General features: G+C 37.7%; 1 protein-coding gene across 2 annotated transcripts; it reads right to left on the bottom strand.

Moving 5' to 3' along the window:
* Nucleotides 1–2,792: 2,792 nt before the first annotated feature.
* On the bottom strand, nucleotides 2,793–15,070 carry LOC131362441 (intraflagellar transport protein 57 homolog). Of its 2 annotated transcripts, XR_009206198.1 has the most exons (12): nucleotides 14,690–15,070; nucleotides 12,225–12,399; nucleotides 11,990–12,108; nucleotides 11,833–11,920; nucleotides 10,523–10,588; nucleotides 9,781–9,900; nucleotides 9,453–9,524; nucleotides 9,235–9,366; nucleotides 7,939–8,001; nucleotides 6,694–6,760; nucleotides 3,728–6,504; nucleotides 2,793–3,409 (listed from the first exon to the last, which is right to left on the bottom strand). XR_009206198.1 is itself a non-coding variant. In XM_058404442.1 (11 exons), the coding sequence occupies exons 1-11, from the start codon at nucleotides 14,971–14,973 to the stop codon at nucleotides 6,323–6,325; spliced, it is 1,368 nt and encodes a 455-aa protein (XP_058260425.1). In that variant the 5' UTR covers nucleotides 14,974–15,070; the 3' UTR covers nucleotides 2,793–6,322. The 2 variants fall into 2 exon arrangements, 1 of the variants encoding a protein (XP_058260425.1); XM_058404442.1 differs by having other exon boundaries at nucleotides 2,793–6,504.
* Nucleotides 15,071–17,697: the final 2,627 nt, after the last annotated feature.

The raw sequence follows: 17,697 nt of genomic DNA, 5'->3' as shown, positions 1-17,697 counted from the left end.
ACATCATAATGTACTGGTATTATACATCATAATGTACTGGTATTATTCATCATAGTGTACTGGTATTATTCATCATAGTGTACTGGTATTATTCATCATAGTATATTATTTTTATTATATTGTGCATTATTATGTACAATTTATAATATAAGAGGGCTGGAAATTGTACGGAATTGCATGTTGTTCGTTTTTATTTATTTAATTATTGTATATTATGATATTATTCAATTCAACATGCTGAATTTAACTTTTACAGATTTTCAACTACTAAAGCCTGAAAAATCAAAAGGCCATGGCAGTTTTCCAGCACAGGTGTGTGTCCCTCTGCAGCTGGGGACAGACCTGCTCCTCACCAGAGGGTATGTATAGAAAAGACATAAAGCCATACCGTGTAATCTATAGGTTGTGTGCCAACTGACAGTGTTTTTTTTAATGTTACAGATAAGTAAATGTCCAGTGCAGGCCTGTGGACACATCACTTCTTTCAGATTCTCCTACTCAAGTTATTGAGGAGAATTTGGTATATAAATATCTCAGTATATTACATCTGAAATATCTCACCTAAACTCTTTACCCACTGCTTAAATTTTACTGTCATATATGTAGACTGTTAATGTATATTTTTTTCCTCATGTTTTAGGCATACTGGCGCAAGCTGGTGCTGTTTCCATCGAGCCCAGCACTTTTATCAAGCATGGTCCCCACACACCGAACCCACATTCGGACCCTGGACATGGACCCTGGAGCCTCAGCAACCAGCACTCCCCAGCCCAGCAGCACTCCACCCTACGTGATGGTCCATCAACCAAGCCGTGTTCCTCCAACAGCATTTCAACCACCTGTGCCACGTCAACCACGTGCATACATTAGGTGAAGGCCGACACTTGCAGAAAGTGTGGTCGTTCTAGGACATCAGCAACTGGACATAGCCAGGACAAGGCCAGAATTTATTGTCCAGTGACAGAGACGATGACAAAACAGCAGTTGCTCAACAAAATAAAGAAAATATAGATATGTTGCATATAGTGCTTGTATTCTTACAACGTTACATGTATTTTATATTTAAATATTTGATGTTTAACTAGTATTTTTCTGTTTTGTTTATAGTTTAATATATTGCTATTTTATAATTTGTCACTTGTATTTATTATTAGGGTACATGTATTAAATAATGTATTATTTGAATTGTATTTGCACATTATTCAACTGCTGCTATACGTACTGTATTGTCTCTTTGCACTGTTTTTGTCTTGCACTGTTAGCACCAAGTTGCACACGATGTACTTTATGAAGCTAGGACAGCTTACTTTCCGTCCTTAGTATTATAGTTTATGTTGTATGGATTTTTAAATGTATTTGTCACGGACTTCAGACCGCTGCTGTGTGTGACTTCAGCTAGAGTGAGTGAAGAGGTTTTTTAAGGACTCATCGTCTTTAAACTCTTCCTATAGCTTCAAGTCTTACTCTACAGCCACATGAACTACCTTTAAACTTTTTAACCTGTGACTTTAGCTTGTATATACTATTTGACAATGTATTGCAATAGTTTAAGCAACATATTGCTTTGCTTTTTGCAAACACATGCATTTTCTTCTGGAAATGCAACATTCTAGTTCTCTTTATTAATTGTTAATCAATATTAACATATATTGATGAATTTGTAAAAGATTTCAAAATCTTGTTACTGAAATGTGATTTTGTTTTTTCAGGGTATGGATAATTGTGCTAGAAATAAACAACGTTTTAATCATTAGGGATTTAAGCATGAGGATGATGTGATGTTATGAAGACCTCGGTGGATGCAAGTGCAGAATCCTAAAAAGGGTCAAATGAATACTTTTTTGTGTTTATTACATTAGTAACAAGTTGGTAAGTAAGTTGGGCTGTAAGAAATAGTAAACTATAAAATTGTCCCACCCTTTATAAATCAGTGCTTTATTTTCATTGTGACTTATTTGGGAGTGCAGTTTGCTAACTGAGTTACACATGCTCATGAAAATTTGTCATTTTCTGTTTCGAGCACACTGAGTGGTACATGTTCAAGGAGACTGCAACCATTGTCTATTCTGCCAACTTTGAGGAATCAGTGACTAACTATATTGCCAAGTGCATTGATTACAGGACTGTCTCCAAGACAGAAGCCATGTATGACTGCAAAGGGGTTGCAGACCGTAGACTCCTCCTTTTGAGCAGATGACAAGATCCACCACTATTTCCCAGCATGATTAGAGTTTGTACAGGGCTATAAAAGAATCACTGACTCCATTAATTCCAGTGACTCAATGAAACCAGAGTCTTTAAACAGAATAGTTTTCACCACCACTAGTCTGCACTGCAAGCTATACATAAAACGCGTGCTTAAGCCCCGCCTCTCCAGCTCAAAAAGAAAATGCAAATGGAGAATCCCTATCAACATGCTTTAAAAATATTTTTTAATTATAATTATTTTATAATATTTTTAATTCAATTTTTTAAATGTAATAAATTTAAAAATATTATATTTTTTATAGGTTTTATGCACATTATTATTAAAAAGCAATTGTCGGAGAAAACATAATATACCCAGCTTTGAATTATATACCTAGCCTTAAATGTAGCTTAAGTGCTATTGTACTCAATGCTCTAAGCTCTGACTTGGCAATATTCTGCCTAAAGAGTAGTGTGTATCTATCAAGAATAATTTAGCCATTTATTACGTAGTAAGTAGTTAACTCTGATTAATAATAGCTATAATAATCAGATATAGCCTCATAGTCTTCATAATAAACATGCAGAATTATTAAAGGCAGCATGCTAGCGTAATAACCACACTGGGACTGAAGGAACAGAAAAGAGGAGAGATTTATTGAAACATTAGGAGTTACAACTCAGTCAGCCAGCCTATCCAATGGGATCAGTGGGACCGGAGGGTCAGTTGTAGAAGACGGAATCTCGGGATCCTGAGGAGAAGTTGGAGAATAATCAGTGGGAGAAGTTGAGGGCGAATAGTCAGGAGAAGACTGAGGAATATCATGAATACTGTAAGGCATGGGCACAAATTCAGGAGAAAGTTGGGGAATGTCAGGGGAATTAGGAAATGAAGAGGAGTCAGAGGAAGAATCATTAGAGGAAATCTCAACAGGGAAATCCTCAGTCTGGACGCCTTGAGAGGTGGTGCGTGTCCAATGCCAGTAGAAGGTCTGAGTAGACTGATCACAGGTTGTGGGGTGAAATTGGGTGCTCTGATCAAGACAGACGGTATCTCTCACGATATGGTGAGCGAGGTAAGGAGACTCAGGAATAGAGGATTCAGATAGGTGCTCCAGGAAACCAGTAAGTTCAATGGCCAAACAGGATAGCTGATACTGGCGATAGCGTCGCAGAGCACCCCTGGGACTTCTCCGGAAGATAGCGCGGCGGGCTGACTGAGCTAGAAAAAATAATGGGAAATGAGTGAAGATGAGTGAAGTGCATATTGCGTGACTATGTAGTCAGCAAAAGAGAGCGGGTACTAAGGCAGGGGGAACACAGTGTGGGAAGTAGGCCAGGTCACTGTGACATGACAGTGATAGGCAGGTAGAGGAGACAATAGCATTGGAATACTAGCAACCAACAGTGATGAAAAGAGGAAAAGGATATGAGGCAGCTTAATGGCACAGCTTAGTTTAAAATTAGTAAAACAAAACTTAGATCAAGTAGGTAGAGAGAAAAGTCATCATGACATAGAGGAAGAGAGCAAGGTACTTACACATTGTTGTGGGGGGCAACGCGCGAGGTCAGGATGAGCCGAGGAAGCACCTTTAAGAGGTGATGGTCAAATGAAGTCAATAAGGAAGTGGCGCCTATAAGTAAGCGCCAATTTTTATAAAAATGGTTGACTTAGCCTAAAAATAAGGGGAAACTGGTGAGGAGGAAAATTGACGTCATCGAGGGGAGGATGGTATCAATTTAGGGGCGGTCTCGGGACAAATGCGAAAATAATGGGAACTGGGAAAACGTATGTAAACTAAGGAAGGAGGGACTAAAGTAGCCATACACTGAATATAATGGGAAATTGCTGAAAATATTTAAATTAGAGAAAAGGAGGCGCCCCGGGGCGCCTGGGGTATAAGTAGAGGGGACTTTTTCGGGGTTTGGGAGACCAGCTGCTCTCTTCAGATATGCATGTTGTTGACTGCATGACTGAATAAAGAAAACCTGCTTCTTCTCATCTGTTGACCGAGATCTCTTTTATTTCGGCTAAGTTTTATAGATTGTGGAGGTTATTGGGAAAGCTAAGAGTAATAGATACAAACAAAATTCCACCCTGTGATATGTCCACTCGGAGGGGGCTCTGAGTTCCGACACAATAAAATAAACTGAGTACCAAAATTAATACCTGACTTTGTGGTTTTCTCTTGGAAACAATTTGCGCCTCCCCTCTGACCTTTTTTCGCCCCAAACTTTCACATTGATTAATTCAGCAAACTTTAACAAATACACATAAATGTTTGGATTGGTGCATATTTGCATATTTTGCTCAGGCTTATGATGTTCAAATGTATCACACACATTTTTGAAAGTGTTTTGAGAAGTGATAATAATGTTCATAATGTTACAGTTAACCCCAGATTGTTACAAATGTCTGTTTTTGCAAAATTGTCTGTTTGTGATATAGATGATAACAGCTAGTGAGCATGTGAATCATTGTTTCGATCATACAGAAATATCAATCATTTTTTTCTGATACCATATTTTATTATGTCATTATTTGTTTACATTAAGTGAATTATGGTCAGGATAACATTCTGAAGGTTCTCCAGAAGCCAACTGATACTGGACTTGTCGAAAGCATAAAAGTAATAATTGTTTTCCCTGCAAAACACTTCAGAATCACCAAAACAACAAAAATTCAATATATTTTACAGTTGGTAGGGGTCCTTTTGTAATATTACTATATGTTACCATGTACAGTGAGGGAAAAAATGATTTGATCCCCTGCTGATTTTGTACGTTTGCCCACTGACAAAGAAATGATCAGTCTGTTCAAATACACCTACCATTAAAATTACAGTGAGAGACAGAATAACAATAAAAAAATCCAGAAAAGAGCATTTCAGAAAAGTTCTACATTGATTTGCATTTTAATGAGTGAAATAAGTATTTGATCCCCTATCAATCAGAAAGATTTCTGGCTCCCAGGTGTCTTTTATACAGGTAAGGAGCTGAGATTACAGTAGGAGCACTCTCTGGGAGTGCTCTTAATCTCAGCTCCTTAACTGTATGAAAGACACCTGTCCACAGAAGGAAGCAACCAATCAGATTCCAAACTTCCACAAAAGGACTGTCAATCTTCCTCGGTCTGGGGCTCCATGCAAGATCTCACTTCATGGAGTTTCAATGATCATGAGAACGGCAAGGAATCAGCCCAGAATTACACTGGAGGATTTTGTCAATGATCTCAAGGCAGCTGGGACCATAGTCACCAAGAAAACAACTGGTAACACACTACGCCGTGAAAGACTGAAATCCAGTAGCACCCGCAAGGTCCCCCTGCTAAAGAAAGCACATGTACAGGCTCATCTGAAGTTTGCCAGTGAACATCTGAATGATTCAGAGGAGAACTGGGTGAAAGTGTTGTGGTCAAATGAGACCAAAATCCAGCTCTTTGGCATCAACTCAACTCGCCGTGTTTGGAGGAGGAGTAATGCTGCCTATGACCCCAAGTACACCATCCCCAGGTGACAGGACAACTGCACCGCCTCAAAGGGACGATGGACGGGGCCATATACCCCTAAATCTTGGATGAGAAACTCCTGACAATGACCCAAAACACATGGCCAAGGCAACAAAGGAGTGGTTCAAAAAGAAGCACATTAAGGTCCTGTAGTGGCCTAGCCGGTCTCCAGACCTTAATCACTAACCCTAACCCTAACCCTAACCCATAGAAAATCTGTGGAGGGAGCTGAAGGGTCAGCCACAAAACCTTAATGACTTGGAGAGGATCTGCAAAGAGGAGTGGGCCCAAATTCCTTGAGATGTGAGATGTCTGCAAACCTGGTGGCCAACTACAAGAAATGTCTGACGTCGGTGATTGCCAAAAAGGGTTTGCCACCAAGTACTAAGTCATGTTTTGCAAAGGGGTCAAATACTTATTTCACTCAATAAAATGCAAATCAATGTATAATTTTTTTGAAATGTGTTTTTCTGGATTTTTTTGTTGTTATTCTGTCTCTCACTGTTCAGATAAACCTACCATTAAAATTACAGACTGATCATTTCTTTGTCAGTGGGCAAACGTACAAAATCAACAGGGGATCAAATAATTTTTCCCTTCACTGTATTGTGTGTATTCTGTGTGTGGTTATGAGTAGGTGTGTGTAGTAATCTCTGTGATGTGTGTGGCATGCATGTCTCTGGTCATGTTGCTCTTTTCCTTGAGTTTGGCCTGCAACAGTGTTTGTTCCACAACCCCCATGCGCACATCCATCTCCTGGATCTCCTGCTTTAACTTAGTCAGACTCTGCCGGATCTTTACTACTGGAACTACAAAAACAAACATCACTTTATCTGGGTATGAATGAACAAATTATATATATATATATATATATATATATATATATATATATATATATATATATATATATATATATATATATATACTTATGAGCACAACTGATTATATATATATAAACAAATGTTCAAAATCTACAATAACAGGGTATATGCATTCACCTCCGTCTGACATGCTGCTGCCCTTCTCATCCATCTCCTGCTTCACTTTCTCAAGCTCCTCATTGATCTGTGTATAATGTTAGAAAAATGTCATTAGATGATATGAAAACTTGACACATGAATACTTGCTTATATGACTGTCAGGCATGTTGAATGAGGCATTATGTGTATATACACTTCTCACAAAGGATATTTGGCTTTTGGGTGAAATTTATGGAAAATGTAAAAAGTTGCTCATGCTGTTCACGAGTCGACTTATTGTCTGCTGAGGCATGGCATTCCACTCTTCTTGAAGGGTGGCCCTCAGGTCATTGAGGTTCTAGGGTGCAGGGTTACGAGCCACAACACGGCGACTCATCTGATCCCATAGATTTTCTATGGGATTCAGGTCTGGAGAAAGTGCAGGCCACTCCATTTGAGGTACCCCAGCCTCCAGCCGCCGTTCCCTAATGATGCGAGCTCAATGAGCTGGAGCTCTGTCGTCCATGAAGATGAAATTAGGCCTATGTTGGACTTTCCGTGACTCTTCCAGTCTCTCTGTATCTCTGTTCCAACCTGCTGATGACAGTCTGAGACACTCGAAGCTCAGTGGCCACTTCCCTCTGAGAACATCCTGTTTGAAGCCTCACAATGGCGAGGTACTGTTGATCAATTGTTAGGTGTGGTCTTGGTCTCATGATGTCAAAATGTGAACAGCATGATGAAGAGGACTGTTTAAATACCAATTCTAATTGAACCAGAAAATTTATTGGTGGATTCATGGATCAAACACCAGTTGTGAATTTTGCCGTTAAGCACCTTGTTAGAGAGCAGCAAGTTCTGCAGAAAGTACTGAAACACTGAACAGTTGGACATGTGCATTCAAAAGTGTAGAGAAGGTCAAATTAAGTTCACCTGGAAAGGTTACAGTGCATTTTAGGTGCATCCTGATATTTCACCCGAAAGCCCAATATCCTGAACTTTTTGTGGGTAGTGTGTATATATATATATATATATATATATATATATATATATATATATAATCGGTTCCCAACCCTGGTCTGGAATACCTCCTGCCATGCACACTGTAGTGTTTTCTCTGTATTTACACATCTGATTAATATTATAAACTTAATCAGCCCTTACTGAGTTGAAGTAGCTGTGATAGTGCAGGGAAAACACCAAAATGTTTAGGAGAATTTTTGAAACTTGTGGATTACATGAAGTTTCTCTGTGAGGGGAGAGTATCAGTAGTGGATATATCACCTCTGCTATAGTTCTAGTTCTCTCAGTCACTCCTCTACTGGCCTGCTGATGCAGCTCCTTGACCTATACACACACAGACACACACACAAAATTAATGTGCTGATATTCACTATTTGACTTGTAAAAATGAAGTGCTTATTTATGATTAACCAGTGTTTTTACTCCACACATAAGAGACATGAAATAGTATACACTCATCAGTCAAACATAAAACCACTGACAGGTGAAGTGATCACAAATGATCTCATTACAATGCCACCTGTAAAGGTGTGGGATATATATAAGGTATGAAGTGAACAGGGATCGAAACAGACAGTCTAGCCTTCACGCCTTACTCGCATCAATGAGCATTGACCATCTTCAATCCTGTCATTGGTTGTGCTTCTTCGGACCCCCTTTATTAGGTCTTAACCACTGCATACTGGGAACACCTCACAAGACCTGCCATTTTGGAAATGTTCCGACCCAGTCATCTAGCCACCACAGTATGGCCCTTGACACATTCTTATGCTGCCCATTTTTTCATGCCTCCATCATATCATATCATATCATAACATAACTTTGAGAACTGACTGTTCAAGTATTGTCTCATATATCCTACTCCTTGACAGGTGCCATTTTTTATTCTTAAAGCAGACCTTTGTAAAAGCCAAAAATGTGACATAAGCATAATTTGCAAAAGAAATATAATATAATAAGAAATATAATATATAATCATATAATTTAAAATCAGCTATACCTTATGAAGTGTCAATATCTGATCAGCAGTATTTACTACTAGTCATTTGTATATCCTAGGTTACAATAAGTTTTAAGTAATTTAAAGACATAGATGTGAGTTCAGTCAGTGTTATTCACTTCACCTGCCAGTGTTTTTAATGTTATAGCTGATTGGTATATGTGTGGCAAATAGAACACCAGTCACAAAAGACTAGTTGCTAAAATCTGATCTTCTTAAATTTGAAACCTTTTAACTAAACATAAAAGCATTTTGGCATTTAGATTAGGGTTGTCAAAAACAACTTAAGTCTTAGGATTGCAGTCTCTGTCTACAATACCAATCTTCTTATGAACATATGAAAAATGCTTCAGACATGCAGTAACACTTCATTTTCAGCCATTTTGAGGACACATAATTCAGAAAACACAAAAACATCAGTAACATAAAACTGAAGCCATCCAAGAATAAAGAAAGCTTAATTTGTTTTTTTTTTAAATAATTATATTCTGCAGTCAGATTGCTGCAATATTTGAGATTTTTACTCCCTATCAAGTTTCACATGCTTAGGATTTTACCTCACAGAATTTTGATTGTGCATTCCTGTAGTCTGTGATTAGGTGTTCTAGCTGTGTGTTGATGTACTTCTCTCTGCTGCTCACTTTCTCTTGAGTCTTACTGATCTCTTCCAGCAGTTTATCTAGATATGCCTGGAACATACATATTCAATGAGTTCAAAAGCACAGAGTGAAAAAAATACACAAAATTGAGCCCAAAGTAAACATGTGCAACATACCTTGGCCTCTTTCAAAGAGCTTTTGATGCCATCTTGGTGTTGACGCATTTGGCTCACATGGCACCGCCAATCCTGAATTATTTCCACAACCATAATTACTTGTTAAATATAATAATAATATATTATATTATTATTATTAATAATAATAATTTAGATAACTGCTAAAATATTTGGATTGTCAGGCCTGGACAGAGCATTTAATTTGAGCAAACAAAACAAATCTAAATACCATGTTTAAATGTTTGGGATTCATGATGTTATCATGAGGATTTATTTGATGTCTTTGCAATGTAAGTAATATGTGATTTCTGAAAATGGAAGTTCTAACCTTAATATCTGTGCGGACAGAGACTTTGAGTTGGGGCAGAACCCTCTCTATCTCCAAATTCCATTCTGCAGAATCGGTCACTGACTCCAGGATCATCTCTGGTCCCTGCCCTCTCTCCTCCTTTACACATACACATTTTCACTTACAAACATATTTTCACAAAGATTTATTTTATTTTTAATTAAACAATAAAATGGTCACATTTATATATCAGACTGCATACGTGAGACATCAAGCTTCCAACTTCCATTCATCACACTAAGATGGTTCACCTGTATTAAATTCTGATTGGACTTAAAAATGACCTATTGAATTTTTGCAACTTGTGACACCATCGATTATACTGTTGGAGTAATAGCCCTCTACAGGCTCAGGTCTTGTTTGATTGATGGTTGTCAGGTTGTAGATGTAAATAGTGACTTCTCACGCATACCACGGTAAAGTTTATTGTTCCACAATGTTCTGTTTAAGGCCTTCTCCTTATATATAGGCACCAGCTTAATAAAGTTGAGGAATGTGTAAAAAAAACATTAGACAGTGGATGCTTATTAACATCCTGACAAAAAAAGACTTGTGATTTTTACAAGAAATAAACACTTGTACCACATGCCGCCAGAAGTAAATACAATGACTATGAGTAAGCATTCTGATTACATAGTAACATAGAACATGTTTCATTAGAGTCCTGTGCAGGTCTCTTAGTTCAGACCATGAAATACATGCTGCTTGTTCTTAAACTTACACTCTGACTAGTTCTGGACTTCAGTTCCTCCAGATCAATAACGTCTTCAAACTCGGCAGCCTCCTCCTATGAACAGACAGGATTTAATGCTGTATTGTATATGTAGTGTTGTTCAGCTGTCTACCTCAGCATATTGGAATTTAAATTAAATTGAATTTGCATCCAAACTGGCTGAATTGTGTAGGAATTACAGCAATTAACGCAGGAACTGAAGCATTTAAGGCTTGGCAGAGACACCAGAAACTCAGTAAATGCAAGCACTACAAAGACTGGTCAAAAATATAGCATATAAAAAAGGTTGCAAGAATCGCACACAGAACTCATGGGTGATATCAATTTCTTTTTTCCCCCCATAGAATTTTAGTTTATTATTTTGCATATAGAGAGGAAAAGAGGGCCATGAGGTTTGCTATACCATGAATTTTGCAGGAACCCACTGATCAGTCAAGCCACTGTGATTTCTGCATGGTGGACCCTACCAAAAATCACGGTGGCAAGAATGTAACTGCTATCTTGTATCCTGACCTTCCTTTATCCATTGCCCTGGTGCCACACTGCCCTGAACTTCCCATACCCACTACTTTAGACAGAGGGCAACTGTCTTCAAAAGTGCACAACAAGTCAGAGAGAGAGGAAGATGTTGTATATACAGATTACAATTTCAAAAGAAACTCCCCAACCAAAAAGACCTCTTGATCAGAAAGAACTACTTGATAAGAAATTTCATCCAGGAACCTCCATAACTCCTTAAGTGAATCACAGCTGCAGCAAGACATTGCTGGATGCCTTGTCTTATGATGAGTCTAGCTAGGAGGTCATCTGAGACCTGAGAGGAATGTAGCATTCCTGATAGGTCTAAGGGTACCAACCAAGTTTCAAGTCTGTAGGACCTATATTCTGGTTTCCAGTCTAAACAAAACAATAGAGTGTCCCCTAAAAATCCTAACAAAAATCTCATTACAGTGGTACCCATCAAAACAGTAGTATACTGGAATGGAAACAGCACTATACTGTAAATGTTGATTACATGAGTAGTCCTGTATACACACACACACACACACACACACAGACACACATGCACTGTAAATTCTTACACCATTCACATTACTTTCACATTACACTCAAATGATCAAACTAAAGCCATCAGTCTGCACTGAGGACATATTCAATATTTAATTTCAATTCCAATATACTATGGTAAACCAGAATATCACTCTGTCAAACAATCACTTTGTCAATGTGCACACATTTATAGACCTGACTGTATGTGTAACATTGTTTGAGTGTGTGTGTGTGTGTGTGTGTCTCACAGTCAAGTCCTCCACTTTGCTGAGCGTGAGCTCGGCATCATCCTCCAGCACAGACTCCTCCTCCAACTGCTCTGAGGGGTAGAGAGGCCTGAGACAAAGAAGAAAATATTAAGAGCGCTTCTTAAATATTCTTGTAGCTCACTTAAGTGTGCTTTACCTCTTCCAGACAAACTGTCTACAATTCAGGGCTTCCTCTGCCAGGCGGTCCAAGACGTAGCACACATGTTCCCCTGAACCAGACTTCAGCTTTGAAGGAGGAAATTCAACCAGCCCACCCTACATCAACCACACAAACAATCAAGTCATAAAGAGAGTACACTCTCTTTCTTATTCTCACTCTCTCACACATACAGTCATACACAGTCATGTATTATTGTGTGGTAGTAACTGACCAGTGCCCTGAGGTGCGTAAGGATGTTTGAGACAATCGCATTGGGGTCATCATATTCTTGTGGGGTTTCGAATGACCGGCCACACAGTGTTATGAGCCAAGCTGCGATGACGCTGAACATGTAGAACTGTTCTCCAGGGTTACTTTGCGTGTATGAACTTGCTACAAAATAATGCCTGAAAGAGAGAAAAAGAGGAGAAAATTAGATGGAATGAGATGGAAGTGGTCAGATTTTGGTACAATTTTGTACATTGTGCCGACATCATGCATGCACTGAAATCTGAAAATGTACATTTTCCATGTCAGCATAAAGGCAAAGGGACTTTAAAACCAAATACATGCATCTGACAGGACCACAGAGATTTAGCAGTTATTCACCAGTCAGTTCCGGCACTGGACAAGACACTTATAAGTTCTCTTATGTCAGTCAATCCATTAGCAGAAGAGGAACTCTGAACATTTGTATTTTGGTCCATGTTGTACATGTGGTTCCCTTAAGATTTTCATTTTATTCTCCCCAGACAGGTACGGAGTGCAAACTGTCATTACATTATTGGTTCACTACCCAGCCACCATAAAGTGATGCAGATGGCAATTGTGCACTGTCCAGAGAGACAAGACTCAGGTGGGAGAAGACACTGTGTACTCTGCCTTCACAGGAAGACTATTTACAAGTACAGGTCTTGTGATGTGTCCCTGTACACTGTGAGTAAATTGGCCCATCTTCATTTTACTGAGTAGCATGATGTCAAAGCCAGCCAAGCTCAGTGATATGCAGAGTCTGACTACTTTTTATTACTTGTTTAGTTTTTTTATGTAGTGTCAGATTATATATGTCAAACAGCAACATTTTTTTGTTTCCAAAATCACCAATCAATTTTCAGTGATTTTTCATGTACACTGGTACAACAAATCAGTTTTTACTGGTTTCTATAACCACACTAAGGAAAGATCATTTTACCATAGCATAAGTAAAACTTCACACAGATGTTCATTTTCAGTTCTGTGTTTAGTGTTCTTTCAAAAACTAGCCAAATATAGTATCATTTTAATCTATAGTCTCTACATAGTCTCTAATTGCATACACAGCCTGCAGAATTGAAGTCAGGTACTTAGCCCTGACCCTCAGACAGCATCTGCCATGGAATATGACGTGTCATGGGAGGTGGCTAAAACAGTGAAAGGATCATCAAATCTAATTCACAGTTAATTAAGCAATAAGTTTGCACATTTGCCTCATGCTCTTATTTATAATTTTGTTTTTTTACCAGACATATGGAAAAATCCTATGCCTTTGAATCCTAAGTACTTCTTGTACCCCACTCTCCCCTAGTTATTGTGCTTATGCTGCAGATAATCCTAATGTTAATTGTGGGGGAACACCACTGTTCTGGACGCAAAATCAATTGTATTAAACATTTACAGTCATTTCTCAGTATATGCTTCAGGAATAAAATAACTGTGATGATTTTAAAATCATTGAGATTGAGTGGCAAGAAATTCTGCATCATGTTTGCTTGTGATGGTCTTTTCATCCAGTTCATTGTCAGCCCTTACTGGTATATTAGAGGTGACCTGTCACACACAGCGTTTTGAGTGATCCCAGCGTTTTGGGATCGCTCAAAAATGTTATTGTTTTCCACGGAAACACACATGAAAATAGTCTGAATAGAAAATATAGCAAACGAACAGAACATGCTGACATGTCGGAGTTAGAAATAATGATTTTGATGGAAATTACAGCCTGGGCATTCTAGCGGTCAATTTTTCAAATAATCTGATGAGATTTCACCCCATGCGCCATGTTCTATTCAATATATGATGTTTTAATGATAGAATTGACAACATTAATCTCAACACAAGGTTTCAGTACCCAGAATATCATCACTAACAAAAAACAATTAAAGAACTAGCACTCGGTCCCTAAGTGTCCCAATGACACTTACAATCACAACATCTGGATTAAAAACCTTGACGTTATTAATAAATAATATAAGTGTCATTTGCGTCAGATAAACTAGTGTCTATAATGACCTTAGAAACTACAATGACCTAATAGTTCCTCATGGGCCATTGACTGCTGTTGTAGAAAGGACATTAATTAGTTACAGTTACATTATTTACTGTTTAGTGTCACCCAAATGAGGATGGGTTCCCTTCTCAGCCTGGTTCCTCTCAAGGTTTCTTCCTCATATCATCCCAGGGAGTTTTTCCTTGGCACCGTAGCCACAGGCTTGCTCATTAGGGATCAAATAGTTTATTCATTTAATTATTTATGCTTATTTATAGTTATTTAGTTATTTGTATTTTCATTCATCATATTCCCCTCCCCTTTCTCTGTTTCTCTTCTTTTGTAAAGCTGCTTTGAGACAATGTTCACTGTAAAAGGCGCTATACAAAATAAACTGAATTGAAATAAATTGAATTGAATAAACCTAGACAGTTAAAGAAGACGTCTTACTTTACCTGGATAGAGGTTTCATGTTGTGCTTCACAAGGACTTGTTCTTCATAATCCAACAGTTTTAATCTATCTAAGAAGTCCTCCATAATCAGAAACATCTGGTGCTGTAATCCAGGACTCCGGTCATCTTCGTCTTCCCTTCGACGATCATCTGCCATGTTCTTCTTGCCACCCAGGCGGTTACTGCTGCTGACCGTCAATGTTGTGAGCCGGGTTTTGCAGTTTAGTATACCGACGTCCAGCTGAGACTGGGGACGCGAACGTGAATTATCTAGAGAGCGCTTCATAATCCAAATCTGCTAGCTAGCTCCTGTGGAAATGCTGAACACAAATGGCTTGTAGTGACGTGACGTGACGTTCACGAGCGATTCGTTCGGATCGTTCTCATGACGTCGAGAACGTCGAGTCGTCTCGGGGAGTGATTCACCGCGCATGCGCAACATCGCATAAGCTCAGGAAACAGAAAAGATTAGTTCACCTTTCGAGTCTTCGGGTTCGAGTCATTCGTTTCTGTACCGTGACATGACCGCTTTATTGGATACAGAAATGAGTTCATTCTCAAACATCCTTACAGTTTTTTTACTCTTACTATGACGTGATGCATTATAGCTTTTTATTTCCTACAGACTATAAATGTGTGAATATCTGTCATTATGGTTCTTTTCCATAACACTGAATGTTTTAATAAAGAGTTGGTTAATGCTTTAAACTTCATTAGGGACAATCTTTCTTTCTTTCTTTCTTTCTTTCTTTCTTTCTTTCTTTCTTTCTTTCTTTCTTATTTATCTACTTACTTTCTATTTTATTTTATTTTATTTATTAACTTACTGTTTATTTATTCTTTGTATTATTTATCTGAATAAACATCAGCTAACCCTGCAGTGTAGAAAATAGAAGTGTATAAATTCGTGCATAAATCTGAGTGTTGTTTTTAATCCATATGCAGTTATTTAATAATATAGATTGCCTGTGTATCTTACACCTTTGGAACATAGCATATCATAACAATGTACAGACTCTTGAATCGTTGTTTATTGTTTATTTTTATTCATAAAGATTTATAGCAAAGGAAATAACTAACCCAAAATGAATTTAAATGAAATAAATGAACACTCAAGCAAACTATAAAGCCACAGGGCCTAATAGCCATTACCATTTAACTTTTCGCAATATAAAGCCTAAAACAATATTGCACAACAAATTGGGCTTTTAAATTATTTAGAGATTGTCTGTGTAACATACACCTTTGCAATATAGCTTATAACACTGCGCACACTCTTGAATTATTACAAAACAAAACAAAAAACTAATAAATAAGGGAATAACTATCAAAAATGAATCAAATAAATTTAAATAAAAATAAATTACACTGTACAGCCACAGAGCCGAATAACCATATCCATATACATTTTAAAACAAAATATAAAGCATAAAAACTATATTACACAACAAGTTGGGCTTTTAAAATAATTACATTAAAAAAATGAATAAAATAAAAATAAATAAATAAATTGAGTGACAGTTGCACTTCAGCTGAACCCTTGATGACCCGAGCACATTACATTTGACTGTTGACCATTTTAACTCCAGTTTTAACTCCCCATTTTACCTGTTTAATTTAAAATTGGGTAACAACTTATATGCCAAATCTGACCTAAACATAACCTTAATGTATGAAACTAATATTAATTATTCACATTAATAGTGTTATTTGCTTTTCTGTTATGCCCCTGTGTCCTTTATGAGTTTATGAGTTATCAGTATTATACCAGCAAATGCACAATTGGTGGCAAAATAAACAATAATAGGTACTTTGTGTTTGCAGGTTTAGTTTATTTTAATAAGTAGTATTTGTTTACAGATACAGACAGAACAGGCAAATTAGCATTTCCAAGGAAAATGTGGATTTATTTATTTAATTATAAAAAACCCTCACACACCACACATATCCTCAAGAAATATTAAACAATAAAAAAGGAGACTGACAGAATTATTATTTTTCAGAAAATGTTTATTGCACAAATATTTTGATAATTATTTATGATATCTTATAGGTTTATAATTTAATACCTTATAGAGTCAATAATACTAACGTAATATTGTATTTGTCATAAGATACTGAGACGGGAAGCAGTTAAATTACAAGAACGAACAACGTGAATCCAAAGACTTGTTCTGTAAATTGATCTTTTCTGTTTCCGGCTCAGACTGCATTGCCTTAGCCTATAAGGATGTCAGGTGAACGAAAGACTCGAACCCGAGGACTCGAAAGGTGAACTAATCTTTTCTGTTTCCGGCTCAGACTGCATTGCGTGAAGAGGAGGACAAGAAAAGCTTTCCTAAACAGCATCTACAAATAAATTTCAAATGATCAATATTACAGTAAAATCCATTACAAATGAATAACATCAACATCAATGAGGGTTTGAGATATCTCAGCACCTATAGGCTATAGGTGTAACGATGCTTGCAGAACCAGAGCGCCAGAGGGAGCCATCACCCGAATATTGACATTTGCGAACTCACTTCCTGTCTCACTCGGGTATTTAAGCAGCACGCTGCCTATTGTTCACTGCGAAGTATTGTTCTCTCCAGTGGATTACGTACCAAGCCTTGTTTATTGTTCCTGATTGCCTGCTACGTTTATGATCTTTGCCTGTTACTGTTTTCTACGAGTCTCGGTTTTGCGGTTTTGGTTTCTGTTCGCTAGTTCTTGCTTTTCCGGTTTTTGACCCTTTCGCTTAGCCATATCGATTCCGATTCTTGCCTGCCGTTTTGTGAATAAAGATCTGCATATGGATTCTACTACGCCTGCCTCGAGTGCGTCCTTACAATAGGCTAGTAGGTTCTGTATATAATTGTTTACTGTAGTCAGTTTGTTTTCATAGTTTCATAGGCTGCGAGTGTAGGCTGAATACAGCTGTGGGTCGTGGCACATAATTTCAAAAAGTATTAATTCGATCTAATTAAATTATATGATGAACAGAAATATGATATGAGCAGAAATATGT

The sequence above is a fragment of the Hemibagrus wyckioides genome, linkage group LG12 (assembly GCF_019097595.1).
Source record: "Hemibagrus wyckioides isolate EC202008001 linkage group LG12, SWU_Hwy_1.0, whole genome shotgun sequence".
NCBI classification, from domain to species: Eukaryota; Metazoa; Chordata; class Actinopteri; order Siluriformes; family Bagridae; genus Hemibagrus; species Hemibagrus wyckioides.
The sequence above is the reverse complement of the archived record's forward strand: the minus strand, read 5'-3'. Positions and strand labels throughout refer to the sequence as shown.

Bases quoted from the DNA above. Each gene is read 5' to 3' on its own strand.
- LOC131362441 (XM_058404442.1), bottom strand. From the start codon at position 14,973: ATGAAGCGCTCTCTAGATAATTCACGTTCGCGTCCCCAGTCTCAGCTG. The intron at 12,400-14,689 runs GTAAAGTAAGAC...TCTCTCTTTCAG, and splicing joins AACATGAAACCTCTATCCAG to GCATTATTTTGTAGCAAGTT. The intron at 9,901-10,522 runs GTAAGTTTAAGA...GTATGTGTAAAG, and splicing joins AGTCCAGAACTAGTCAGAGT to GAGGAGAGAGGGCAGGGACC.